The 26,676-nt window shown below is 61.2% G+C and overlaps 3 protein-coding genes across 7 annotated transcripts; 2 read left to right on the forward strand and 1 right to left on the reverse strand.

Annotated features, from left to right (window-relative positions):
* Positions 1 to 201: 201 nt before the first annotated feature.
* Positions 202 to 7,951, reverse strand: ARR3 (arrestin 3). 4 transcript variants are annotated; one of them, XM_069014908.1, is made up of 16 exons: positions 7,724 to 7,951; positions 6,431 to 6,480; positions 5,968 to 5,998; positions 5,578 to 5,638; positions 5,184 to 5,228; positions 4,699 to 4,898; positions 4,535 to 4,594; positions 4,222 to 4,289; positions 3,792 to 3,927; positions 3,631 to 3,715; positions 3,452 to 3,524; positions 2,813 to 2,950; positions 2,294 to 2,377; positions 2,009 to 2,032; positions 1,874 to 1,931; positions 202 to 401 (listed from the first exon to the last, which is right to left on the reverse strand). In XM_069014908.1, the coding sequence occupies exons 2-16, from the start codon at positions 6,445 to 6,447 to the stop codon at positions 294 to 296; spliced, it is 1,188 nt and encodes a 395-aa protein (XP_068871009.1). In that variant the 5' UTR covers positions 6,448 to 6,480; positions 7,724 to 7,951; the 3' UTR covers positions 202 to 293. The 4 variants fall into 4 exon arrangements, with proteins under 4 accessions (XP_068871009.1, XP_068871005.1, XP_068871007.1 ...); XM_069014904.1 differs by lacking the exon at positions 202 to 401 and having other exon boundaries at positions 486 to 1,931; XM_069014906.1 differs by lacking the exons at positions 202 to 401; positions 2,009 to 2,032 and having other exon boundaries at positions 486 to 1,931; positions 7,724 to 7,949.
* A 3,934-nt stretch (positions 7,952 to 11,885) lies between these two features.
* Positions 11,886 to 20,086, forward strand: LOC138110347 (phosphatidylinositol 3,4,5-trisphosphate 5-phosphatase 2-like). The gene is made up of 25 exons (XM_069015101.1): positions 11,886 to 12,022; positions 12,970 to 13,033; positions 13,588 to 13,720; positions 13,800 to 13,917; positions 13,994 to 14,134; positions 14,281 to 14,368; positions 14,490 to 14,576; positions 14,714 to 14,821; positions 14,910 to 15,024; positions 15,210 to 15,316; positions 15,504 to 15,606; positions 16,003 to 16,199; positions 16,455 to 16,572; positions 16,680 to 16,776; positions 16,949 to 17,087; positions 17,167 to 17,266; positions 17,529 to 17,617; positions 17,843 to 17,924; positions 18,025 to 18,114; positions 18,197 to 18,313; positions 18,397 to 18,485; positions 18,654 to 18,741; positions 18,943 to 19,098; positions 19,214 to 19,295; positions 19,373 to 20,086. Exons 1-25 carry the CDS (start codon positions 11,886 to 11,888, stop codon positions 19,926 to 19,928), a joined length of 3,201 nt encoding a protein of 1,066 aa, XP_068871202.1. The 3' UTR covers positions 19,929 to 20,086.
* Positions 20,087 to 20,994: 908 nt separating this feature from the next.
* Positions 20,995 to 26,315, forward strand: P2RY4 (pyrimidinergic receptor P2Y4). 2 transcript variants are annotated; one of them, XM_069015096.1, is made up of 3 exons: positions 20,995 to 21,120; positions 23,537 to 24,408; positions 24,648 to 26,315. In XM_069015096.1, exons 2-3 carry the CDS (start codon positions 23,990 to 23,992, stop codon positions 25,786 to 25,788), a joined length of 1,560 nt encoding a protein of 519 aa, XP_068871197.1. In that variant the 5' UTR covers positions 20,995 to 21,120; positions 23,537 to 23,989; the 3' UTR covers positions 25,789 to 26,315. The 2 variants fall into 2 exon arrangements, with proteins under 2 accessions (XP_068871197.1, XP_068871198.1); XM_069015097.1 differs by lacking the exon at positions 23,537 to 24,408.
* Positions 26,316 to 26,676: the final 361 nt, after the last annotated feature.

Here is a 26,676-nt window from a genome sequence, read left to right on the forward strand (position 1 = left end):
TGTGCACAGCACGGGCAGGTGACAGCCACGCTGGTGATGCACTCGACTGGGGCCATCGCACTCGCCCTGTCCCTGTGCTGGTACCCACGGGAAGAGGGAGCACCGTGGTGGGCCCGGGATGAGCTGCAGCAGCTCTCACCACCACTACCAGGGCTTGGAGTGGGTGCCGGGAGCCTGGGGAGGAAGGGGGACCTATGGCGACTGTGAGGGGCTGAGGGGGCTGTGCCAAGTGTGGCACAGTGGGGACACTACAGGTGGCTGCAGCCCAGAATGGGGGGTGGGGGGCTGGCAGCTTAACTCTCCTCTTTCTCAGCTTCCTCCTTCTCATCTTCATCATCCTTCTCTCCCTTGAGCTTCTGACGAGCAAATTCCTCAATGACAATGTCCTCCTCGCTGGAAGGGAGAGCAGAGCACAGTGAGCCCGTAGGAGGGGAAATCCCTGCTGAGCCCAAACCCTGCTCCTAATGGGGCAACGCAGTGGCCACTCCGCCCTGTCACCCCCAGGGAACACTCAGGTCACTGTGAGGCACAGCCTGGCCCCAGCACACAAACCCAGGCCCCATCACTGTGAGCCTACATGACCCGAGGAGCTGGGCCTGCAGCTTCTGGTGGTTTTTAAGACAATATTTTGCATTTCCAAGGGAAAAGAAGGAAAGGAAAACAAAGAGCTGAGTTACCTTCTGGAGAAAGATGAGCAGCAAGTGACAGCAAGGGAGAGCATAAAGTGAAAAGTAGGGGAGAAAACAGAAAAAAGAAGTCAGCAAAAAGGATTCCAAAAGCTTGGAAATGTGAAATGATTTGGCAAAACCTACATGGAGCCAGGGTGGGTACAGACCAAGAGATTTGCATGACAGAAGTTTAAATAGTCTCACTGAGCTGGGAAAAGGATGGTGTGAAAGGGATAGGTGTGAAAGCCTGGAGCTGCAGCCTGGTTTTCCAGGCCCCAAATCCCAGTACTCATGTCCTGTCACAGGTTGTAACCAGACCCAAAACCTTTGGGGTTTTACAAGGCAGGGCCGTGGTTGTCAGGAATGGATTTGGCACTGCAGCTTCCCAGCTGTGGCTTCAGATGGAATAAGTTGAGTGAGAGGACAAGAGGCCTCTGGTGCTGGGGAATGTGCAGGAGCAGAGGGATGTGACTTCCAGCAGCCCAGAGATCTCTGTGTGGCGACCGTGACCATGGGGATATTGTGTCCAGTGGTGGCATTTGTGGCTGGAAGACACTGCCAGCTGCTTTTGAGGGACAGGGCAAGGCCTGGGCTTGCAGCTGCTGTGGTGGCAGCAAGAGTTGTTGTCAAATAAGCCCTGGAAGTTTTCAGAACACATCCCAATCCTAGGATTTGATCCCTCCTGCTGCCTCTGGGAGTGGCTGCTGTGACACAGGCTCAGGGCTTTGAGATCTGGGTGATTTAATCCAAGGATGTAACCTCAAGCTGGAATGTCACATCCATCTGTGATGGATCTGTGTGGTTTGTGTATTAGAGGGAACATCTCTTTACCTGGGCTTAGCTGTACTCCAGTGAAAAGCACAGGGAGAGAGGGAGGGGGAGAGAAAAGTTGTGCAGGTTAATACAGAAAGGACATTTCAACTAACAGCTCTCCTTAGTTCTTGTGTGTTTTCCTGGAAAGAGGAACACTGGGAAGGGTGCTATGGGGAAGACATCTCCCACCCTGCTCCAGGACACAGGGTGGGTGCAGCACAGCTGGACAGCTGTGCCTATCCCCTGGGAAAACTGCTCCCACCCTGCTCCAGGACAGCTGGAGCTGTGCCCATCCCAGAGAGGGCAGAGCAGGGCCCTTGGCACGGAGGCAGCTTCCCCCTGAACCAGAAGTGCCTCTTCCCCGCTGATTTTTGGCAGCATCCCACACACAACTCACTGTCTTCAGGCTTCGGGTGCATGAGGATGACGGGCATCTCCACCCCAACATCACTGGAAGGAAAAGCAGCTCAGTCAAGGATCCTGCCCAGCACAGCCCCGTGCTCAGCCCCACAGGCAGCCCCCCTTACCTGGCAGTGAGATCCCCCAGAATGCTGTGGCAGCAGGAGAGAAGGGACAGAAATGAGCCAAGGCAGAGGAGGGGAGGTGTTAGACTGTGCTTTATAATGAGGTGGAAGATGGTTGATAATAGGGGTGGTGGGGTGGGGGTCAGAGAGCAGCCCAGTGCCCGCAGGGGAGCAGGGCAGGGACAAGGGGGCCCATGGTGTGAGTCCTCTCCCATTTCCCCAGGGTACAAAATCCCCCAGCACAGCCCAAGATGATGATCCCTGATTCCCATGCCCACAGAGCCTCACCCTCCTCGGGACACCACCAGGTTGACCTTCACTTTGTAGGACACCAGGATGCCCAGCACCTCCTTGTCCATGCCAGGTCTCAGGCTGTGAAAAAGGCAGAGGGGAACAGTGAGGGGGCAGTGCTACCTTCAGACCCCATCCATTCCCCCCTGGCAGTTCCCAGGGTTTATCTGTGTCCTGCCATACATGGGATGTGCTGGGGATTAGCAGGAGAAGAAAACAGGAGAAGAGAGGAGAGGGCACTTGGGTGAAGCCACTGAGCAGCTTCTGAAGGCCCCTTCCAAGACAAGGCCCAGCTCTGCAGAGGGATCCAAGAGCTTTGAACAACATTGGAGCTGGGAAGCTACATCTCTCCTATGGGATGGAGAGGGGGGTCTGTGACAGTGCCACAAAATGCCTAAATTTTCCAGCTGGATGGGGTGGGCTCAGGGCCCCTTGGTGGGAGCCCAGAGCATCCTGAGCAGGGGGAAGTGAAGGGAAGGTGTGATGGGGGGCAGGGGGAGCCCACACAGCCCTTACATGGTGGTGGAGGCCAGGTTGGTGTCCTCGTGCTTGAGTTTGCCATCGAGAGCGAGGCCTCGCTTCTGGCGGTTGGACGAGAGCAGGGGGGTCAACGAGTACGTTTTGGTGAAGGTGGAATTGGCGGCCACAGTCTCACTGGAAGGGTGGGAGAGCTCAGAGCCAGCCCCAGCCTCGGGGGCTCAGCATCACAGCAGGCACCTGTGCAGGGCCAGCCCTGCCCTCCCCACACAGCTGCTGGGCCATTTCCTCCTTTCGTTCCCTCCTCTCTTTCCCCTCTACAACCACTTCTTTTTTCTCCCCGCCGCCTTTGCTCCCTCCCTCCTCATTCTCAGCGGGGCAGAGGCTGTGTCTGGCCTCAAAAATGCAAAGTGAGGAGATGAAGAAGCCTGGGAGCAGCTGTGCACCTTCCCCAGGGACCTTCCCAGCCACCACCAGCTTGTGCTGGGGGGACGCTGTCCATGGCCTTCCCTCTCCTCTGCTTCCTCTGCACCTGCTCTTCTAACCCAGAGATTTTTGCTGCTTGGTGTAAAACTGTGTCACATCCCTTCTCCCCATCACTCTCCCATCCTCCTCCTCCTTGTTTCCTTTCCTCCCTCTCAGAGATGCCACATCACCTCCAGCCCCTTGGTCCCTTACTTTATCTCCTCGGTGCACACAGTCTTCATGTATTTATCCAGGGAATACAGGACCACATCTGTGATCTGATCCACTGGGGACAGACAAGGGGGAGCCGTGTTGGTGACGTGGCAGGGGCTCACAGTCCCCATCTCTGACAGTGATGGGTGCTGGGACATGCCCTTTCTTCCCCCTCTCACCTGCAATCTTAATTTTTTTCACAACCTTGTTGGTGGTGTTGTTGATGTTGACGGTCACGTTGATGGGTTCTCCGTGGTAGTAGATCTGCAATGGGAAGAGGCTCGGTGATGTGACCAGAAATCCTGGTCCCTGGCCCTGGGGGGACAGCATCCCTACTGACCTCCCTATCCAGGGAAGCTTCGAGGTGCAGAGGCTTGTCTGACATCATGAACTGCCGGGTGGTCTCGGCTCTCGGGGCCGGCCCCGTCTTTGTCGGGGCGAACTGGACCTTGCGGATGATGAGGCGCACAGAGTTCCTGTGGGGACAAAGGTGGCACCCCCAGTGTCCCCCACAGCGTCAGCAAGGCCTTCAAGGGGGCACAGGGACTCTTTGGGGACATCACAGTGTCTCCAGCCAAAGGGTGCAGGTTTCAGCTGGCTCCTAGGACATGACACGGGGACCACTGCCCCAGTTTCAGGCAGACTTCCCCATCCAAGCACAGCACAGGCTGACAGAAGGTCCTCAGCCTGACCCCTGTCTGGTCACCCCAAAAAGATCCTGTGGTTAGGTTTTAGGGCCATGGAGCAGGAAAGGGATCCCCTGAAAATACCTTTTGTGAATTTTCTCCTCCAGATTTTCAGCACAAAATCCTTTGACCTCGAAGTCCACGCCACAGGCCTGGGGGAACATGTATGGTCACTGAGCAGGAGGGGCTCAGAGCTGCCTGAGCTTTAGGTTCCTTTCCTTCCTTCCTTCCTTCCTCAACTGCATTCCCAGAGATCTGGCACTGACTCCGGCCATCCTCCCTTCCCACCCCTCACCCCATGGGCCATGAGAATCAAGTCTCATTTTTAGCACCCCACAACTCAATCCCCTGCCAGGGAGGACAGTCCAGGGGACACAGGCTGGGGACAGCAGCTCACCTTTCCCACATCATCTGGCCCGGGCTGGAGGGTGATGGAGCAGGGCAGGTTGGTGGCAATCTGGGCAGACAAAGAGAGAAAAAAGGGAATAAAGGGCGTGTCCAGAGCTGAACCCCAGTGACACCGCGGAGCCACGTGGCTGGGAGGGGCTGACCAGCCCCTACCTCAAAGGTGAAGGGGTAGGCATTCTCCCCGAGCTTCTTCATCAGCTTCTCCTGCAGAGGAGTGAGGGTCTTGGGGGCCTGGTCCGGCACGGGCGGGTACAGCTGGGTGGTCAGCACGTAGATGTCCTTCCTGAAGGTCAGGCCGATCACATCGAGGTCATCGCGGCCGTAGCGGAAGGCGCAGGTCAGCGTCACGTACACTGAGCCAGGGAGGAGGGGCAAGGGTGGGATGGAGGGAAGGCACAGGGGGTGAACGAAGAGGGAAGAAAAACTATTTCAAAAACTCTTCAGCAGAAATGAGACTTCCCAGGACCTCAGACACTAAATATGAACAGGATTCCTTGTGTCCTTTGCTGCCGTGGCCCCGAGGGACAACAAGCTGTAGGTGACCTGGAGCAGCTTTAACCTGAGCACAGTCCCAGGTTGCTGCTGACCTTTGAACTGATTCCATCCCCTTCCCTCACGCTGTATTTCTGTATCAATACCTTTCCTGTCCTTTAGGTACTCCGGGTCGATCAGGCAGACACCATCTGCAAACAAGTAAAAGGAGAAGGACCGGTGAGCTCAGCTGCCTGGGAAGGTCTTTGCTAAAACACAGCTTTTTAAACCCAAATAATCCACATCGAAGGTGACTGAGAGGACCTGCTACCAAGGGGTATGGTGATGCCTTCTCCAGCATCTCCACCAGCAGCGTGGCTGGGTTCTTTTGCAAAGGGGCTTTGTCCAGTTCCCCACTACTCTTCCTAAGGATACTTGCAGGAAAACATGGCATTTGCTCCTGCTCCTCCTGCTCTACCAGCAGCCCCCAGCACTGGGACTGGTCTCCCCAGCCTCTCCTGCCTGTACTTCTCCCTCAGTGCTGGGCACAGCCCCACTCACCTACAGACTCCACTGAATCCACGTGATCCACAAAGTCTCTCTTCCCCAGGTAGAGGGAAAGCTGGAGGCACCACATGGGGAAAGGGAGGGAGGAAACAAGAACATGTTTGTCATTGAATTGGCCCAAATTTCAAAGCCCTGAGTTGTGTTGTGGGGTTTGTCACCAGGTTGGACCAGAATCACCTTTAAGGGGTCCTATCAGGGTATTTTTTAATGTCTGTTTTGAAAAGCCAGTCCTGCAGTGACATCGTGGCAGGTCTGAGAATCAATCAGGTTTCAAAGGCAAGGCAGACCCAGCCTGGATCCTGTGGGTAGATCCAGCCTGGAGGGATCCCAGCACAGCCTAAACCTTGGGCTGGCCACATGAGGTGACAGGGCACACAAACTCACCTTGCTGTTGGGGCTGGTCTTCTTGAAAACCCTGTGGAGAAAACAGAGACAGATGTTTGGGAATGCCTTGGACAAGGCTGGATGGTGCATGGGGGGATGACGGACTGCCCTGCAAATGTGGTGCGTCACCAAGAGCTACACCAGGGTGTTCTGTCCCTGGGGAATTCCATGTCCTGCAAATTCAGAGCCAAACCCACCTTGTGTAGCTACCCCGGGATGTGCTCCTGAGCTCAGGGTGACCATGCAGGAGTGGGTGGATTTTGTGTCTTAAGGACAAGTGAGAAAGACCAACGCAACGGAGAAGGGGCTTTGTTGGCTCCATGACAGCTCCATGGGAGTTCACATTCCAGCCCTTGGGAACAGCAGCTGGGGGAGCTTGGGTCTCACTTCCTCCCTCTGCTCCTGCCCTGCAGTGCCCTGCTCCATCCCAATTCCAGATAAATAAATCAATAAAGATACTTACTTTGCTCCTTCTGCCATTTTAAGTCAGCACAGGAATCTCCAGGTGGAAATCTGTGGGGAGAAACAGGGAAAGTGCTGGATGAGGTCCTGGCGAAGAGGCAGCCCCAGCCACGGCCACCATCCAACATCCTGCATGTCCCAACAAACTGCAGAGCCCTTGGGCTACGGTGCTGCCACCTTTGCAGAGCTCAGGAGCTCCAGGTTTGGCTTTGGAGCGGCACATGGGAGCTGAGCCAGCTCCTTTTTCCAAGCCAAAAAGGTGATGGAGTGTGAGAGAAAAAGGGAGAGTGTTGCTCCAGAAAAGAGGAAGCAGAGCAGTGATTCCCAGTGGAGCAGGTTCAAGACTAGGAAAGGCAAGGAAATGAAAAAAAGGCCTTACAGAGTCTCAATTTTAAGAACTTTTCTGGTCTGCTGGAAATTGTCGGTCATGGCTCAGTGGTAGGAATGGGCTTGTTTTGTTCTGTCACTCACAGGAAAGTGAGGAAAATACAGGGAGAAAGGTCAAGGGAAGCTCAGCTGCCCCATGGAAAGAGGAGTCTTGGGGCACACAGTCTCTCCATCCCCATCCCTTTATGCTGGGAGTGGGGCCGGAGCTGCCCAGCCCTGCCCAAGCTCTACTGGCTCGAGCCTGCGTCCAGACAGAACCTGTAAGATCCCACTGATCACCAGCTGATTCTCGGGATATTGGACGGGATGAGCTCAGCCTCTTAGGGATAGACAGCTCTGACACAAGCACAGCTTAAGCCCCGGCAGGATTTTAAGCCCCAGGGGCACGTGGACAGATTTTCCTCTGTACACAACCACAGGAAAGCTGGTGAGAGAGAAGAAATGGCCATGGGGGTGAGGGGATGAGTCTTTTCCCCGCGGGAAGACAAGGGAGTAGTCCCAAGCTCAGGATCTTAGAGGCCCTTGGGTGCTGTAGGATGTGAAGTTTGGGAATCTTCGCAGGGTGAGAAAGTCCAAAGGGAGTGGGAGCAGAGCTTGGCCCCTTCCAGACTCTGGGAACTGGGGATGAGGCAATGAAAGGCAGAGGGGAGAAGAGCTGAACTCCTGCTCTGCATCTCCCAAGCCCCAAAGAGGGGACTCGGACCCTCCCTGGCTGGGCTCAGCTGTCCCATACCACTACCCAACCCTTGTGCCATGTCCTTTGGCAACACTGGGATCCTTTTTGTCCATGTTTTTCAACCATAAACCACCCTCCTTCCAGCCACAGTCCAGCAGCAGTGTCCCTGCCCTGAGTGTTTTCCAAACCCTCAGAACCCCGAAGCACTGGCAGGGCCCAGGCAGCACTCACCCGGCAGGTGGATGGACAGACAGACGTTCTCCTCTTCCTCTCCCAGCACGTCCCAGTGCCACCCAGTCACTACGGGCTGCTCCCAGTCCTGCAGCTTCTTATATCCCCCCGGGCTGTCCCTCCCCTGGCATCTGATCTCGCCCACTCAGCCCTGGCCAGGGGTGCAGGGCGGGTGTGTCTGTGTGTGAGGGCTCCGTGGGAGAGGGACTTGCGGGAAGAATCCTATTAGTTGATTAACTGGGGAGACGCTTCATGAGTAAGAGTGGGCCATAAATACATCTCTTGTTGGAGCCCTGGGAAAGCAGCTTAGGGGGATTGGCAAAGCGGGCTTAGGAGCAAGGTGATGGTAATTGAGGTGGAAGCGCTGCTCCTGGTGAGGTGTGGATTCCCACAGGGGCTCTCTGCAGCTGCTCCCATGGCAAGGGGAGATGGGCTGGGCCTGGGCATGGGGTTGGATGGAGATGGCGGAGATGGCAGAGAAGGAGGGACCAGCCTGGAGTTCTCCCCCCCTCACACACCTTCCTGGCTGGATAACAGATGGATGGAGGCACAAGCAGCTTCCTGCATGGCCAACATGCCCATGTGGTCAGTCACCTAGAGGTGACCTGCTGTGGCCCAGGGCACACAGGACACCCTCCCCACAAGACACTGTTGTACAAGATGATGGGGTGAAGGCAGGATTCACCCTCCCTGAACCATGAGGGAAGGACCAGCCACCCCTGGGGGTGGGACACAGAGCTGCCACTGTCCCCAGCACAGCCTGCCCAGCCCAGCATCATTTCGTAACTCCCAGGCTGGCCTGGCCTGACCCGATTAGCGCATCATTAACTCCAGGTTTGCTGCTGCAGAGGGAAGACTGTGGAAAGCCCAGAGTGGCTCTACCTTATGGCTGCCAGGCAAGCAGAATTCCCACTGCAAGCCCATCCCAACCACAGCCATTGTGTGGGATACTCCTCCCATGGGAACGGCTGTGGGACTGGCTCTAGGGATGGGGCACAAGGACAGCCCAGGGCAGCTACAAACTGCTCCAGCAGGGCCCCACTCATCCTCCTCATCCCCACCATCCCTCAAGCCCTTCCTTTGGGGCTGTGCTTGGTTCTGGCTCATCCCCCAGAGTGGAGCACCAGGATCAGGATATCCCTGCTAGGAGCTGTGCCTCCTCCCAGGACCCTGCATCAGCTCAACAACCTTCAACACCTGGGTACCAACTGCCCCCAAACACAGCTCACCTGTTCCCCCATGGCCACTGGGAGCCACTGGAGCCACCCTGGCATGCCAGCCCCAGCAGCCCCACTGCCAGGGCTTTAGCTGCCAGCACACGTTCCCCGGGGCCAGGACCTGTGATCTCTTTAATTGCACACAGGAGAGCTGCTTAGGTTCCAGATTAACGGGCACTATTTCTGCCACAGTCAGGGGGACACGTGAACTGTGACCTTCACACTGGAGGGTGAAAGAGGAGGAAAAGGAGGAGGAGGCAGCCCCACCTGGACACCCTCAGCCTGGCCAGGGCCCCCAGCACTGTGCCCGGGGCATCTAATCCTGAGTTTTGTTTGTGGCTCTTCCTTACTCTCTTAATGAGGGCCGCTCCCTGGCTCTGCAGGGTCTGCACAGTGAGGTGAGGATGGAGAGCAGGGCTCATCACGGGCCCCTTCAGCTCAGCCTAATCCAAACTGGGTGGATTCAGCCCTGCCCAAGATGAGGACCAGATAATTCCCCTCCCCAAAACAGTGGGGAGATGGCCAGAGCCCACATCCCTTCCCACGTTCATGCCGTGCTCCAAACCAAGCACTGTGGAAGGAAGAGGGGTGCAAAATAATAGGGAAATGAAAGAGGCCTTCTTCCTTTTTCCTGTGTAAATGAATGGCCAGAGGTTCCTCTCATCTCCTTATCCCACCACCCCTCCAGGTGCATGCACTGTGAAGCACAGCTCAAGGAGCCACTTCCAGAGGGGCAGGACACCAGTGGATGTGGGGCTGGTGTAGTGTGGGGGGGGTCTGGCTTCATCCTTCTGTCCCAAGGGACAGTGTCCTGGAGCATCCTGCCTTCCCAGGGAAGGGCCATGGGGCTTCCTGTATCCACAGGCTCTGGAGGGAGCCTTGGTGCAGCCAGAGCCCCTCAGCAGTCTGGCCCCAGTGAACCCACATTGTCCTCCCAACCTCACCTGTGCCCAGGTGCTGGCACAGCTCCCAGGTGCCTCTGGCACAGTCCCAGCTCTGCCTCTGGCACTGCACACCGCAGCCACCTTACATAAACACTCACAGCAGGCTCTGCTGATTTCCCAAAGCCCCTCAGAGCTCCAGGGCTTCCTCCCCTGATCCGGATTAAGCGGCGTGGATGGCATTAATCGGGAGACAGGCTACTCCTCACCTGCCAGGAATTACTGACGTGCTGTTAAGCAACGGGAGTGAGCATCACTGGTGGGACTGGGGCTCCAGCAGGATGAGGGTCTCCAGCCCCACACAAAGCTGCCACCTCTGTGTATCCCTACAGCAGGTGCTGGGCAGAGTTGCACCTGCTGCTGTGTGACCAGAACCACCAGCCCAAAACCAAGCAGGTGGCCCAACTTCTCACAGGCCCAGCCACAGGTTCCTCTCGAGGATGGGAACCCAGGAGGAAGCCTCGTAGGGGGTTTTGGCACATCTGTGCTGGTGGGCTGGGGCGGGGGGGGGGGGGGGCACAGTCTCTTTGCATTGGCCCAGGGCTGCCGGGATGTGCAGGGGTGCCAAGGGTGGTGGACAGCCAGGAGCGTGGCTTGGCTCCATCCTCATCCTCCTCCAGCAGGACTCTGATTCTCCAGAATCTCTATCCCCCTGGAGCTGCCAGGCACTTGGACAGAAGACGGTGGCTGCTGCTCATCTGTAATTAATTGCTGCTAATCACCCTGGCAGCTCGAGCCACCGCACGCGTGTGGCCCCGCTCCCGCCCGGCCACGAGGAGTAAAACCTCTGCGGCTGCACCCAGGAGCTGCGGTGCTGTCCGAACCCTGTCCTGCTGGGAAAAGTCTCCCTGCTTCCCAACCCCTTCCCGGAAGCCCCTGACCCCCAATTCCCTCCCACCTGCAGGCAGGGCACACACAGGTGAGGTGACATGAGTGCCACTGTGGGTGCCCGGTGCCCGCAGCAGCTCCGTCTCTCTCTGCCAAGGGCAGAGCTCGGCCCCAGCGCAGGCAGCAGGTCCCCAGGAGTGGGCAGCCCAACCCATGCCCACCGCCCCAAATACACTTCAGGGGCTTTCTGCCATCCTGCACCACTGGCAGTCCCTTGTCCCAGGGTTCTGCCCATCCCTCAGTCCCCAGGAGGGAGCCGGTGGAGGCGGAGCGCGCTCCAGGAGCAGCCCCGCTGCCCCCGCCGTGCCGAGCCCGCGGGGCCGCTGCCTTGCCCCGGCAGCGGGGCTGGAGGAGGAGCGAGGAGGCCGCTCCCGGGGCTGGGGAGAGCTGGGCGCACGGAAGGAGGAAGAGCGCGGCCGCCGCGGTGCCGAGCGAGCAGCACCGAGCGGGGGAGCCCGGCCCGCGGGGCGGGGACCGAGGGCATCGCGGTGGGCACTGCGTGACCCCGAGCTGCCGCCCCGAGGGGCAGCGTGGCGGGCAGGGGGCCGGTGTGACCCACCGGCGGAAGCCCAGCAGCATCAGCGCTCCGCTCCCGCTCGGCTGAACCCCAAAAACTCAGCTCGCTGCCCACAGCACCCCACAAGGGCCACGGGAGCCCCGCACGGCGTCTGTGAGGGACGGTGAGTGTGTCGGGTGAGGTCGGACCCCTGGGTGCCACCAGCGTGGCCTGTCCTCGCCGTGCACCACGGCAGGATGGTAGCCCAGGGCCACCTTTCCTGTGACCCCCCACAGGAAGGATCCCCTCGCTGATCTGCCGCCGTGTTCCCTGCAGGCTGGAGCCTCCGTAATGAGGATCATCCAGACCTCCAGCCTCCCCCAGCTGCCCCCCTGGTGCTCCTGCCACGCTGCCTGCCCGCAGGGTTCCCCGTCCCTATGAGCATCACCTCGGTGGCTCCCTGTCACCCGCCGGGACCTGCAGCCAGCACCGCTCTCGGGCACCGGGGGCCCGGTGTCCCCACGCCACCCCCTCCTTTACCCGCCCCAGCAGCCCCCGTGACTGCCAGCAGCCCCTGCTGAGCTGGATGTGGGGCTGGGGCGGGGACACGGCGCAGCAGGATGGCGGCAGCAGGATGGTACCACCGCGACATCAGCCAGGTGGTGGCCGAGGGGCTACTGGCCAAGGCCGGGCGGGACGGCTCCTTCCTGGTGCGGGACAGCGAGTCGGTGAAGGGGGCATACGCCCTGTGCCTCCTGTGAGTCCCTGCCCTCCTTCTGCGTGTGGCTTCTGTCTCTTGTCCCTTGCCTGCCTCCCTCTGTGCCTCTCCCTGCGCCAGGCACTGCCAAAACCTCATGGAAGGGCCATCTGCAGGGATGCCAGTGGGGTGAGCGGGGTGGCAGCTCCCTGGCACCGGGGTTTTGAGTGATCCCCAGCTCAGGCCAGTGGAGAACCCTGTGTCCTTGGGAGTAGAATGAAGGTTGGGCCCGCAGCCCTGCCAAGCACCATGGCTGCTGAATGGATCACCCCAAATTCAGGGCACATTGAGCTGTTTGGAGCTGCCTGCTGGCCTGTGAGCATCTCCCATGCTGGGGCTTTGGGGCTACAACCCCCAGTATGGGGGCCTCTTGCCATGCCTACACCTGGAACCAGGTGTGCAACCCCTGAGAACACTGCTGCCTGCACCCTTCCTGCTGCCTGCACCCCTCATGCTCTGCCCCCTTCCTGCCTGCTTGTCACACATCTGTGTGGGCAGGTTTGGCAGGATGCATCTCCTTTCCTTCACTGGCCTGGCCCTTTTTGTGGGACAAATTGTAAATACATGGTGCCAAAGGGCACCGGGCATGCGGGGCACTAGCCAGAGTCCAGGTTGGTGGCACAGGGTGGTGGCACAGGCAGGGATGTGCAGTGGTCCCACAGGCAGCATGGCAAGGGCTCTATCTGGCCAAAAGCCACGGAGCCATGGCGCTGTGGGTACCCCAGTGAGTGCTGCTGGAGCCACGGCTGTCCCACGCTGTTTGGAAGCAGGGGGACACTGCACATCCTCCCACAGACCCCGAGCTGAGGGTGATGATTTATTTCTGGAAATGCTCGCTCAGTTCCTCTCTCTGCGGAGGGGATGGGCTGTTTGCCTCAGGGCCGGGCCCCCAGCGCTGCCACGGGGCCGTGGGCAGCGGGCAGGGGCCCCTCACCTGCTCTTTCCAGGTTCCAGAGGCACGTCTACACCTACCGCATCCTCCCCGATGACGAGGGGCTGCTCTCCGTGCAGGTGGGTGCAGGAGGGGTGCACCCCCGGCCCCGGGCGGTGCCTCGGAGCTGGGCGTGGGCAGGATGCAGCTGCGGAGGGCCCGGGGTGCGGTGCCAGCAGTGCGGTGGTTTGTTTCCTGCACGAGCTGCAGGATGCGGGCGCTTCGCAGCCACTCCTTCAGCTCGGGGCCGTCGGAGGCTGCCTCCCGACAGCACAAAGCATCCTGACACTGTCCCTTCCTGCCACTGACCTCATCACTGCCTGTCCCCACGGGGTCTGTCCTGGCCTCGCTTCCCCTCCTCGAAGTCCCCTCAGGGTTTCTCCTGGTCCCCAGCCCTCTGCAGCTGCCCTTTCTGCCCCCTAAAAGAGCATCCTTGGTGTCCACAGGGAGAATGCCTGTCTGCTGAAGGAAGCTGATGCCCCCATGCTCCTCACCCCACGGGCCCGGTGTCCAGCTGGCACTTCCAGCTCACCACGGGCACATTTTGGGGGACAGACCCCCTGCACATGGCAGGCTGGGGCTGCCCTGGCAGAGGAGGGGATGTGATGGTGCTTCCCCTGCTCTGCCTTCCCAGACCATCCAGGGCATCCAAGCCAAGTGTTTCCGCACCCTCCCCGACCTGATCGGTGCCTACCAGCACCCCAACAACGGGCTGGTAACCCCCCTGCTGCACCCCGTGCACCGGGCGAGGCCGGACGAGGACTCGGGTGAGCCGGGGGAGGGACCGGGGGCTGTGCCAGGCTGGGAGAGGGGAGGATCCCGCTGAGCTGGTGACTCTGCCCACAGACGGGGAGGATGCCCGAGGCTGGGGGCACACGGTGCCGTGTCCCGGCGCTCCCCCCTCCAGCCGGACCCACATCCCGCAGCAGCTGCACCAGAGGCTGCAGGAGCAGGTCCACAGCAGGTAACGCACCCCTGCCCGCTCTGGGCGGTGGGATGGGCATGCCCAGGGGCGATCTTTATGTCCACCTCTCTCCCAGCCCGGCCAGTGACTTCATGGGCTTCATGGCCGAGTACCTGACCCACCACGTGCAGCTGGACCTGGAGGCTCTGTGCCACGGGCACCCGCAGCTGCGGCACCTCAGCACCGCACTCGCCACTGCCTGCCGGGCACTGCACAGGTCAGTGGCCTGGGGACAGTGGGGTTGGAGCGGGGACACCCCCCGGGGCCACCCACCGTGTCCCCGTCCCCTTTCGGTGGCTGAGTGTCGTGTCAAGGCACGGAAACGCCCACACCGCCTCTCGTCCGCTCTCTCCTCCTCTGCAGTGAGATCGACTTCACGCTGGCGGGTCTGGAGACCCTGGCCAGGGTGTTCGACTCCCCTGTGTCCCCTCGCAGCCCGGCCAGGGAGCAGGTGAGTGCCCCTACAGATCCCAGGGAGCTCCACATCTTGTGGTGCAGCCCAGACCCACAGCGAGGAATCCACAGGTCCAGCGCCGCTGTGCTGCTCCAAAAATATCCATCCTCCCCAGCAGGGTTTCCTGAGCAGCGATCCGGACCTGGAGCTGCTCCTCAACAAGATATCCACTGTCAACCAGCTCCTCTCTTCGCTGGAGAAGAAGGTGCCTGACCCCACATTGGAGGCACAGCTACCCCTCCTCTAAATTAACCCCCCTGTCAAACCGAGCTCTGGCGGCAGCACAGCCCAGGGCTCCCCGCTGGCCCAGTGCCCCCAGCACAGTGCCCGTCTCTCCGGCAGGTGCTGAAGTCGCTGCAGGAGACGGTGACAAGGCACAACCTGGCACTGCCAAGCGTGGCCGTGGCCCCCCCGCCAGCTGCCAGGCCCCTGGCCGTGCAGAACTTTGAGGTGAGGCTGGTGGCACGGTGGGACCCCGAAGTCACTGCTGGGCAGGGCAGGTGTGGGGACAACTCCGGAGCCGCGTCCCTGTGTGCAGGTGAAGGTGGGGAAGTCCCAGCGTGCGGCCCTGACGGTGGACGTGGAGTTGGGGACAGTGACCGTCACCAAGCGGGGCAGCGGCTCCCCCGAGGAGGTGATCCCACAGGATAAAAGTAAGGGGCTGCCGCATCCCTGCTGGCTGCCAGTGGGATTTTTGGGGCTGTAGGGTTCCCTGCATAGGCCTGATGCCACAGGGATGGGCCACATGCCCTGTCACACCCCAAGCCCCCATCTCACACTGCCCCGTGGTGGGAGGTGGGGGCCACCATCGCCCCGCTGACCCCCTGACCCCCTGCAGTCCTGCAGCTGATCAAGTACCAGAGTGTGCAGAGCAAGGTGAGGCTGATGTGTGCCCGTGACAACCAGAAGAGCCTGAGCAGGGATTTCATCTTCCCCAGCGCGCGGGTGAGCAGCACTGGCCGTGCCCACGGCGTCTCCTGGGGGAATATGGGGCCCTTGGGAATATGGGAAACAGCAAATCAGTGGTCTCGGGGCTGAGACCACCCCTGCAAGCCGGTTCCTATGCCTGGGGGTGATGTCCACCTGATCCTGGCGTGCTGTGCCTCCCTAAGACACCCTCACCCCCCCGCAGAAGCGAGAGGCCTTTTGCCAGCTGCTGCAGCTGATGAAGATCCAGCACTCCAACCTGGATGAGCCTGAGCTCATCTCAGTGTATGTCGGGACATGGAACATGGGTAAGGGGCCAGGAGAAGGTGGCCTTGTCCTGGGAGGCTTCTGTGGCTCGCTGTGAGCCTGGGTGAGTTTTGGGAGGTGTCCCAGGAAACCTCAGGTCTGAGCTGGTCAGTGGGAGGAGGAGGCCGGGGAAGATGCCGACCTGGCTGCTTCGGGCTTTGTCTGTCCTGTCGTGATCCGCTCACTTGGAGGGTGCTGGGGATACAGAGGAGCTGGGATATCACGAGAGTTTTGGGCTGTAAATCCCAGAAGCAGTCTGGGATGCACACGGCTGATCCATGGGGCCGGCACGATGCTTCCCAACCCCGGCAGCTCCTGGAGACAGGCGGGGCCTGTGCCGGAGAGGAGCTCGGGAGCCTGGCACGTCCCCTCTGTGTGACCCGTGTCCCTGCCCGCAGGCAGCACACCCCCACCCCGCTCCCTGGCCTCCTGGCTGACCTCGAGGGGCTTGGGGCACACACAGGACGAGACCACGGCCTGCATCCCCCACGACATCTATGTCATCGGCACCCAGGAGAACTCCCTGGGTGACCGCGAGTGGGTCGAGTTCCTCTGCGCCTCCCTCAAGACCCTCATGGCCATCGACTACCGAGTGGTAACGGCGGGCACAGCCTGGGCCCCGGCAGGCCCGGGGGGCTGGGCACCAGCAGCCACTGCCCCATGGCTCCTACCCCAGCCCTCGGGTCCTCCCCCACCCCAAATCACCCCAAATCTGTGCCCCACGGACTCCATGAGTGCCATCCCCAGGAGTCAGGGATGGGTTGCTGACCTACCTGCATGTGCAGCCCCATCCCCCGTGGCCGTGGGGCAGGATGGGGGCCAGGCAGGCTCACCCCCTGCCCCACCACAGGTGGCCCTGCAGTGCCTGTGGAGCATCAAGATCGTGGTGCTGGTGAAGCCGGAGCACCAGCGGCGCATCAGCCACGTCCACACCTCCAGCGTGAAAACCGGGATCGCCAACACACTGGGTAGGGATGGAATGGGGCAGGGAGAGGACCCCGAGGGAGGGGACAGCCTGAGGGCCAGGACAGGACCTCTGGGTCCCCCAGAGCTCAGTGGTGGCACATCCCTGCAGGGAACAAGGGAGCTGTGGGTGTCTCCTTCCTTTTCAACGGGACCTCCTTCGGCTTTGTCAACTGCCACCTGGCCTCTGGCAGCGAGAAGACCCACAGGTGATGCAGGGACAGGGAGGATGGGGCTGCCCCGGGGCAGGTGGGTGTCTCAGGGTGCTGGAGGTGCCTTGAGGACCTGTGGGGCTGTCCCTGTCCCCAGCAGAATGAGGGGGCAGAATGAGGGTGAGGTGGCCCTGGGGTGGCTCACACGGTGCTGCCGTCCCCCCTGCAGGCGTAACCAGAACTACAGTGACATCCTGCACTCCCTGGCCCTGGGGGACAAACGTCTGGGGGGCTTCGACCTCACCCTGCGCTTCACCCACCTCTTCTGGTTTGGGGACCTCAACTACCGCCTGGACATGGACATGCAGGTGGGACCCCACAGGCGCCAGGCTGGAGCCAGCGGGGGGAGAGGAGCCCCGGGGGTCACCGTCCCTTCTCCTGGCACAGGACATCCTCACCCACATAGTCAAGAAGGATTTCCAAGCCCTCCTGGCTGTTGACCAGCTCAACCTGGAGCGGGAGAAGAACAAGGTGTTCCTGCGGTTCAGTGAGTGTGGGGACAAGGGCACTGCTCCTCCCACTGGGACACCAGCACCAGGTCCCCACAGCCCTCCCCGTGTCACCCCCAGCTCTCGGGGGTCACCTCTCCTGGCACAGCCCTGCATGAAGTGCCCAGAGCCTGGGAGACTTTGGCGTGAACCAGGCCAGGGGTGCCAGCCATCGGTGTGAGCCTCCTGTGGGGACCATGATACCCCCTGGGGACAGGCAGGGGCCATGGTCCCTGTGCCACCTGCGTGTCATGATTACAGGTGAGGGTGACATCTCCTTCCCTCCCACCTACCGGTACGAGCGGGGCACCCGGGACACCTATGTGTGGCAGAAGTCCAAGCCCACAGGGGTGAGTTCCAGAGGCCTCCCACCAAGCAGGACATATCTGGGGACAGGGACAGCAGGGTGCTGAGGGGGCTGTCTGGTGATGCTCAGTCCCCACATCTCCATCAGCCTGTTCCCTCCCAAAATAGGGTCTGGGCAGGAGGGAACTCACTTTTTGGGGTGCTGGGATGCTGGGCTGGGGGAGCCAGACCCGAGAGGCCACTGAACCAGCTGCTTTCCCCATTTCCAGGTGCGGATCAATGTCCCCTCGTGGTGTGACCGCATCCTGTGGAAGTCACACCCGGAGACCCACGTGGTCTGCAACTCCTACGGTGAGTGAGACCCCAGGGACAGAGCAGCCAGGGGTAGCTAGTGCTACCCAGGGCCCCGGGGCTTGGGGACTGTGTCCCAGCTGCCCCTCCCACCATCCAGGCTGCACCGATGACATCGTGACCAGTGACCACTCACCTGTCTTTGCCACCTTTGAGGTGGGAGTGACGTCGCAGTTTGTGCCTAAGGAGGGTAAGGGCTGGGGTCTATCACCCCTTGGGCCAAGTTTGGGGTGAGCCCTGGCGTGCTCTGACCTGCCAGGACCTGCCTGCAGCTCCTGGCTCCAGCCCCGAGGCGCTGGCCTGCATCGAGTGGGAGAGCATCGAGGTGATCCTGAAAACCACGAGCCGCAGCAAGTGCTACATCGAGTTCCACTCCTACTGCCTGGAGGGTGAGGGGGTGCCTGAGGTGCAGGGGGTGGCTGGGGGGGTGAGCTGGCCTGGCTGGAGCTGTGTCCTCCTCTGTCCCCCACAGAGGTGCAGCGGAGCGGGGAGAACACCTTCCAGAACTGTGACATCCCTGGATTCCTCAAGCTGGGCTGGTCCTCCAAGCATCTGCCTGTGGTGAGCAGCCCTGGAGCATCCTTATCCCTCCTCTTCCCCATCCCTCTCGCTGGCTCTGTACCCTGAGCCCCAAGGGGGGCTGGAGCTGTCACCACACCCCAGGGCAGAGCCACCCTGTGCCCCCTACCCTGCAGCAGCCTCCCCAGAGCACCCCCTCTCTGTGCACAGCTGAACCCCATCCTGCCCGACCTGGAGTACCTGGGAGACCAGCACCTGCTCCTCAGCATCAAGGGCGTGGAGAGCTGCGAGTCCTATGGTACGTGGGGATGGTGACACTGGGGCCACCATGGTGGCACGGTGGTGCCAAGCACAGCCCCCCAGGTTACAGCCGGCTGAGTGTGAGGTTGGCAGCTGGAGCTCGGCAGGAGGGACCGTGGCACCCACCCTGCTCCGGGTGCTGCTGCACACGGGGGCTCCCGTGCCCCCCGAGCCCCGGGCGCTGACGCTGTGCCCGCAGGCGAGTGCTGCCTCGCCGTGAGGTCAGCGATCGGCACCACGGCCCAGCAGTTCGAGACCTTCCTGTTCCACCGGGGCGAGGAGACGGGCTCCGTGCGCGGCTGGATGCGGGTCCGGGTCCCCCGGGGCCGCTGCGGCACCCGCGAGAGGCTCTACGGTAACGGCGGCCGCACGCAGCCCCCTCCCGGTGCCCTGGGCTCGGGGACACCCTGGGCCACCTTGTCCTCTGGCCCCCGGCCGTGGGGTGAGGCCAGACCGCTCTGTCTTTGCAGAGTGGATCAGCTTTGAGGAGGAGGATGCTGAGCCGCCGGCAGAGGCCCCGGTGTGCCCCAACCCACGCCCGCAGCGCCTCAGGTACCCCAGGTGGGCTCAGCCCTGCCGGAGCCCCGGGGGGGGGGATGCTGAGCCCTTTTCCTCCCTGTGCTTCGCAGGAGCCGCCCCCGCAGCCTCCCGGAGCCGGCCAGCGGCTACACCAACCCCGCCTACTTCATCTTCGAGGGGGTCCCCAACGCGTGGCTCCCGGCCCCCGGAGCAGCCCCCAAGAAGCAGGCGGAGGGCTCGACCGGGGGCCAGCAGAGCCGGAGCCCCACTGGACCGCGGGTCCCGTTGCCCTCAGAGGAGGAACCGTGGGGTGTCCGGCCCCGCTGTGGGCCACCGAGCCCGTCCCGTGGGCACCCACTCAGCCCCCCCAGAGTGGGCCACCACAAGAGACCCAAGTCGGCCGTCCTGACGAGGGACACGGCGGGGCTGGGCGACTGCTCGCTGTATGTGGCCACTCACCTGAGCCAGCTGGACCAGGTGTCACCGCATTGCAGGGGGGACAGACACGAGGTCCCACTGCGCCAGACCCACCCCGCCCTGGAGCCGCCGCCGCGGCCCTGCCGGGAAGCGCCGAAGCCCCTCGGGAAGCGGGGAGCGCTGGGTGCTTTGGAGCTGGAGGCTCAGGCTCCTCCTCCCGCCGACCTGCAGCCTGCCAGGATGCAGTGACAGCTGTGCCAGCCCTGGGCACCCTCGTGCCCTCGGCAGCTGCTCCCTCCTGCTCAGCCCTGCTCAGACGGTGTTCCCGGAGGACTTTCCCTTCAGCACAATTCCCGAAGCTGCTGCGCTGGTTCCTTACAGGATTCCCTTTGCTGTCACTATCCAGAATAAAGCGTCAGGGACTTGGGTGCGTGTTTGCACACCTGGTTCTGCGCAAGGGCAAGGAGGGAAAGTGCCGGGCCGGGTGAGGGAACACTGGCTCCCGGTGTCCTGGATGGTCAAGGAATTGCCCCTCACCTCCCCCTGTTCCATGGGAACCCTGCACACCGACCCCTCGAGGTTGCCCTTGCCCGTCGCAAAGCTCTCGGTTGTCACAGCCCTTGTCCCCCCCGCTCTGCTCTGCCCGGCACAGGGAGCGGGGTGCTCCCCAAAAACACAGGGACACCCCGGCAGTGTCCCGGCTATGCGACACCCGAGGTGGCCCCGATTTTGGGAACACGATGCCCGGGCTGGCCTCAAGGTGGCAGTGGCCACCTTGTCCTCAGGATTGCCCCGCAGGGCTGGGGGCCAGCGGGAGAGCGCCGCGGGCTGCGGGACCCCGGGACCCAGGGGGGCAGGGGGGCTGCCCTGGGGCGGCCGAGGGGCCACGGGACCCAGGGATGGGGGGCTACGACTCTCTTGGCTGAGGGACTGTGATCCCCATGAGTGAGGGGCCGTAGTCCCCATGGGCTGAGGGACACAACCCATGGGTGAGGGACAATGGACCTCGTGGTTGGGTGACCATGGTCCCCATGGGTGGAGGGATGTGGTAGCCATGGGCGGGGGGACACGGTGCCCGAGGATGAGGGGCTATGCCCTCGTGGTTGAGGGGCCGTGGTCCTCCTGGGAAAAGGGCTGTGACCCCACGGGACAGGCCACCATGCCCCATGTTCGGGGGCTGCAGGTGGCCCAAAGCCTGCGAGGGCAACAGAGGGATGGGAGCGCAGTGGGGCTGAACCCTGCGGCAGCTCCTGCCTCCGCCTCTGCCCGCCTCCAGCCCTGCCTTCCCTGGGCACTTTGCTCCCGGCCGCGGGAAGCGGGCACACTCGGCACGGCAGGGCACGGCCAGGGCCGCCCGCAGCCCCCGGCATGGCCCCGTCCCGCGTGGGGAACAGGCTGTCCCCGTGGGGGCCCCACTCCTGAGAGCCGCCCAGGTCTGCAGGTGAGCCGGGACAGCCCTGCCATGGGCACACAGTCCCAGCTGGGCTCCGGGGACGAGGGACAGAGGTGGGATCTGCAGGGCTGGATGGGTGCGGGGTGGGGGTCAGCCAGTTCTCCCCAGCCCTCCGCCGCCCTCAAATCCCTCTGTACAGCCTCCTCTTTAACACGCCACCTCCTTTCTCTGTCACCGAGGGCCTTCATCCTTCCCGGTGTGAGCCCCTCCTCTCCTTCATCCTCCTCTCCATCCCCCAAATCTCTGTTTCCTCATGGGCTGAAGCTGCCCTGGTGCTGCCGTGGCTCAGCCTGACACCGTGGGCTCCTGCCCATTCCCAGGGGGACAGGGACAGCCCAGCAAGGGTGGAAGGGAACCCTCACCCCCACCCTGCCCAGGGTCACCTCGGGGCAGGGGATGGGGTGGACAGCGAGGGAAACGCCCGGCCCTACTGGTGTCCCCGGGGAGGTGCCCCGACAGAGCGTGCCTTGGCTGCTCTTCCAGGCGAAGGGAAGGATTGGAATTAGGTCACATCCCCTTGTGCCGGGGCTTTGGCTGCACCAACCACGTGGTGATTAGGGACAAGGGTCCTTTTGCAGGATGTTTTGCATAATTTCCCCTTGTTTTGCAATTTCCAAGGGCTTAGGCGAGGAGAAAAGCCCTGTTTTTCCCATGCTCCAGCAGCAACCAGTCCCAGGCTCACCCATCCCTTGGCAGCTGATCCAAAATCTGCTCTCAACTCCCCTCTCCGAGCTCCTGCCTGCTGCTCTATGATCCCCAACACCACGATTCCCATCCTGTCCCACCAGCAGGGCTTTGGCTCTGAGGCAGAGTCTGCTCTGGTGTTGTTCCACTCATTCATTTTATTGGAGCCTTTCCAACATCTCCATGAATCCCCAGGGCTGGGGGAACCCTTGGATCCCACCGGGACTGGTGCTGCCAGTGGGGCCAAAGGACCATTCTGGCTGGGCACATCTGCAGGACCAGGAGCTGGGGGAAAGCTGTCATTCCTATGGCAAGGGCATCACGTGCCCTCAACGTGTGTCCCACAGCTGGCCCCTGCCCCTTCCCATTGGCCCATGGCTACTGCTGTGTTTTCCAGGACCCCTGGCTGCTTCCTGGGGAACACCAGGGGCCAGTCCATAGGCAGCATCCCTGGGAGATGTGTCTGTCATGGGCAAGGGATTCCCCAGCATTCCTTGTGGATCCACAAAACGGGCAGAACAGGAGCACCACCTCTTCCTGCAGCACCTTCCATCTCCCTGCTCCAAGTCCTCTTCCTCCAGGACCTTCCATCTCTCCAGCTCCATGTCCTTCTCCTGCAGTGCCTTCCATCTCCTGCTCCAACTCTTGGCTCACACCTCGATCCCTCCTCAAAAACCCACGGCCAAGGATAGTTTTGCTTGGAAAGTTTGCAAGGAATAGGAATGGGGCTGGTGGTGATGTGTCCTCAGGCTGGACTGATGTGAATCAGTAACTTGAATCACTGATTTTGGTTGTGACTAAGATGAGGAAGCAAGAAACCTGCTGAGATATAACTTGCCAAATGTCATCTTCTTCTGCATTTCTGTTTTTCGGGGGTTATCCTCAAAGGAATGTGCTTGGGAATGGTTAAATCCCACTGCTGACTGCGCTCAGGCTGTATCAGCTGCCAGAAGCTGGGTGCCTGTGCTCTCCTCTGAGCAGTCCAGCACTCCATAGCTGCTCAGGATTTTTCCCTATGCATTTCTCACACTCGATAGTTAATTTTTATTTACTGTCTTCTCCATATCTTAATTGCTTGGTGATCTGTGTCAGGGATACTGATTTTGGACACTGAACCTGCAGCAGCTCCACTCTGGTCAGGCTCAGGGCTTTGTGCTCCCTTGCACTCAGAGGTTGGAAGAGGAAATTGAATCTCTTGGTCCCTCCTGTCCTCAGCAGCTTGGGGACATGTGGCTCCTGGGCCAGGACCACCACTGGCACCTCGCTTGCAAGCTCAGATTTTCCTACCGCTTGTTTTCCCTCCTGGCTCTGGGAAAACAAACCAAGTTGTTCCCCACTGTTAATGTTTGATCAGGACCTGCCTGTTGCTCTCTGAACTCATCCCTGCGATAAAGGCGGGAGCTGTGGCGGGCCGGCAGCCGCAGGGTGTTGGATGTGGGCCCGGCACTCAGCCTGCAACTCAAACAGAGCCCCAGGAGCGCCGCTGGAGGGGCCCGGCCCCACTGTCCCACCTGCCTGCTGAGTCATTTATGAGCACCTCTGTCAACCCCGGGTGTCTCTCCAGGCAGGGCGTGGCAGGGATGATCCCACAGATACACCCTGTGGGATATTCCTGCTGGGAGAAGCCTGCTCATCCTCACGGAAAAGGGAAAGGGGAGGGGGATGATGAGGGAGCCAAGGGATGAAGGAGCCTGAGAGGACATGTCCTTCTACCTTGTAGCACCAGCTCCAGCCAACGTGCATCCCTGAGCCCCGAGTCCTCCTCTGTCCTGGTGCCTGTCACCTCCTGGGTGAGCTCTGGACAAAGGGAACTGGAAGATGCTCCAGCCTTCTCTCCATCAAATATGGTTTTGGCTACACCTTCACCTCCACCAGCAGCACAGCAGCTCCTGCTCTCCGGTTACTCATCCAAGCATCCATCCTCTGTTGGAGGAATCGTTTCACCAGGGATGGTGGATGGTGTGGTCAAGGCACAGGAAGCCCTCACCAGTCCTTTGCTGGACACCATGGTGGTGGCAGAACCTCCCTTTTCCCTCGAGAAGAGAGTTCTGAACTTTGACAGCTTGTCCTCATGCCGACTTCCCAGGAGTTCACAGATCCCAGCCTTTGATCCTAATGCTTTCAGGAGGGAATGTCCTGCTGGCCTTGTGAACTTGCTCTGCCGTGAGCTGGGATGCGGCTCCAGCAGCTCCTCTCCACAGGGCTCAGTTCATCCCTTCCCTACACCCGGCGGCTCCTCGCTGTCCAGGGACACTCTCTCCCAAAGGCTCCTTTAACAGCCCCTGCAGGACTTTTCTGGGTCACAGCATTCCCCCGGACAAGCCTTTCTTCTCCTCCCGCCTTTCTTCTCCCAAGGAGCCCTTCGGGAGCAGCGGCATTGTCAGGATGGTGCCAATTAGGCTGCGGCAGCTTCCCAGCGGCTGCGCTGGCCCTGGCCGGGGGCTGCTGGTGCTCATCAAGGTCTCATTGTTCGGCAGCCGTGGGGCTGTTCCCGGCGGGGCCGGCGTGGAGCTCTGTCCCCGGCGCGGAGCTGCGTCCCCGGCCCGCTCCCGGCTCCGCGCGGCGCAGCCGCCCCTGCGCCGGCTCAAAGAGGTGATTAACGGGTGATTAATGGGTGTCAGTGCAGGGGCTGCAGAGGGAAGGCTTTGCCGAGAGCCCCCCCGGCTCCCCGCGAGGCCCGAGCACGCGAGTTGAGAAAAACCAGAGAAAAATCAAAGTGGCCGGAGCTCCTGGAGGGGGAGAAAATCTGGCAGCTTTGGCTCCCTTCCATGCTTCGTGCCTGACAATGGTCAGGATCAGTGACTAGTGTGCTTTTATGAACTGCTCCCTAGGTCTGGCTGGCAGAACATGGCTGCTCCAGTGAGGACGCTCCCAGTTGCCCTGTGGACACCGACGCCGGCTCCCTGGCTGGGAGGGAACACCACGACAGAGCCTGAGGCAGAGTGTGTCTTCAACGAGGAGTTCAAGTTCATCCTGCTGCCCATCTCCTATGGCTTTGTCTTCGTGGTGGGGCTGCCCCTCAACTCCTGGGCCCTGTGGATGTTCATCTCCAGGATGAGGCCCTGGAACGCCACCACCACCTACATGGTCAACCTGGCCCTCTCGGACACGCTCTACGTCCTGTCCCTGCCCACCCTGGTCTATTATTACGCCGACCGCAACAATTGGCCCTTCGGGACGGGGCTTTGTAAGATCGTGCGGTTCCTCTTCTATGCCAACCTCTACAGCAGCATCCTCTTCCTCACCTGCATCAGCGTGCACCGCTACGTGGGCATCTGCCACCCCATCCGCTCCCTCAAGTGGGTGAAGACCAAGCAGGCCCGCATCATCTGCATGGCCGCCTGGCTCGTGGTCACCATTTGCCTCATTCCCAACCTCATCTTCGTCACCACCAGCTCCAACGGCAACATCACCGTGTGCCACGACACCACCAAGCCCGAGGAGTTCGACCACTATGTGCACTACAGCTCCTCCATCATGGCCCTGCTCTTTGGGGTGCCCTTCCTGATCATCGTCCTGTGCTACTGCCTGATGGCCAAGCGGCTCTGCAAGTCCAACTTCTCCAGCCCTGACCTCCGGATGCCCTCTTACAAGAGGCGCTCCATCAAGATGATCATCGTGGTGCTCGTCGTCTTCGCCATCTGCTTCGTCCCCTTCCACATCACCCGCACCCTCTACTACACCTCCCGCTACTTCCAGGCCAACTGCCGGACCCTCAACATCGTCAACTTCACCTACAAGGTCACGCGGCCCCTGGCCAGCATCAACAGCTGCCTCGACCCCATTCTGTACTTCATGGCCGGGGATAAGTACCGGGGGTGGCTGCGCCGCGGGGCTGCCCAGCGCCTCCGGCCCATGCCCACCCTGGACCTGGCCGTGGTGCCACCCTTCGCAGACAACGTCATGGATGGCAGCCACATCTCCAGTGTCACCCGAGGGACCGGGACCGCACGCAGCGGAGGCGGGTGCTGAGGGGATCCCGTAACCTCAGCCCTGGGCTCCAGGAGTTGCAGCCCCCCCAGGGCCCTGTGTGGGCACCCCCAGGTCCCCAGACCGGAGCTGCCCCTGCCCAGCCCCTCAGGGCTGAGGGCTGGAGGCCATGGGCTGGTCCCAGCCCTGCCCTGGGATCCTGTGGGAGGAGGGTGCTGGTGCTGGGCAGGGCAGGAGAGCCACTGGGCACTCATGGGAATGGGAAGGACACTGAGGAGGCTCTTTTGGGGCAGCAGGCTGGTGTTCCATTCCAGAGCATTCCTAGGGACACATGGGGCTGACAAGTCACTAAAGAGAAGGGACACTGGTGCTTCGCTGTGCAGACACAGCTCTTCCAGATGACTCAGTGGTGACACACAGGGACCAGATTGAACCTGGGGACAGAGCCCATGCTGGGCAGGTTGTCAGAGATGTCCCTGTCACAGTGCTGGCCTTGGCAGAGGGGGAGGGACACGGCCTGGAGCACTTGCTGCCCATCACCCCAAATAAAGCCCCTTCCCCTCTCTACACTCAGGCCTGGTTCTCCCTTCAGCACAAGGAAGAGGGACAAGACACTCACCTTCACCCCAGAGAAAATCCACTGGGGCAGGCCCGAGGGATGAGCCAGAGCTCCTGTGGTTACAGGAAGGTTCTTGGGAATTTCCCTTTATGGGTGTTTGCTCCTCAAATGTTTACCCAGGCCTTTTGTTTGACCAAGTGCCTGCGCAGAGCAGCGCTCTGAGATTGGTATCAGTGCTGTTGACTCTCCCACGCCAGCCTGGCAGGGATGGGACAGGGGAGCCCCAGGAGGGGCTGTCCCATCACACCCTGCGAGTCCTGCCAGCCTGTGCCTAAAAAGGGGCACCCAGAGCGTCACTGGGGTATCACACC

The sequence above is a fragment of the Aphelocoma coerulescens genome, chromosome 4A (genome assembly GCF_041296385.1).
Source record: "Aphelocoma coerulescens isolate FSJ_1873_10779 chromosome 4A, UR_Acoe_1.0, whole genome shotgun sequence".
Classification (NCBI taxonomy): domain Eukaryota; kingdom Metazoa; phylum Chordata; class Aves; order Passeriformes; family Corvidae; genus Aphelocoma; species Aphelocoma coerulescens.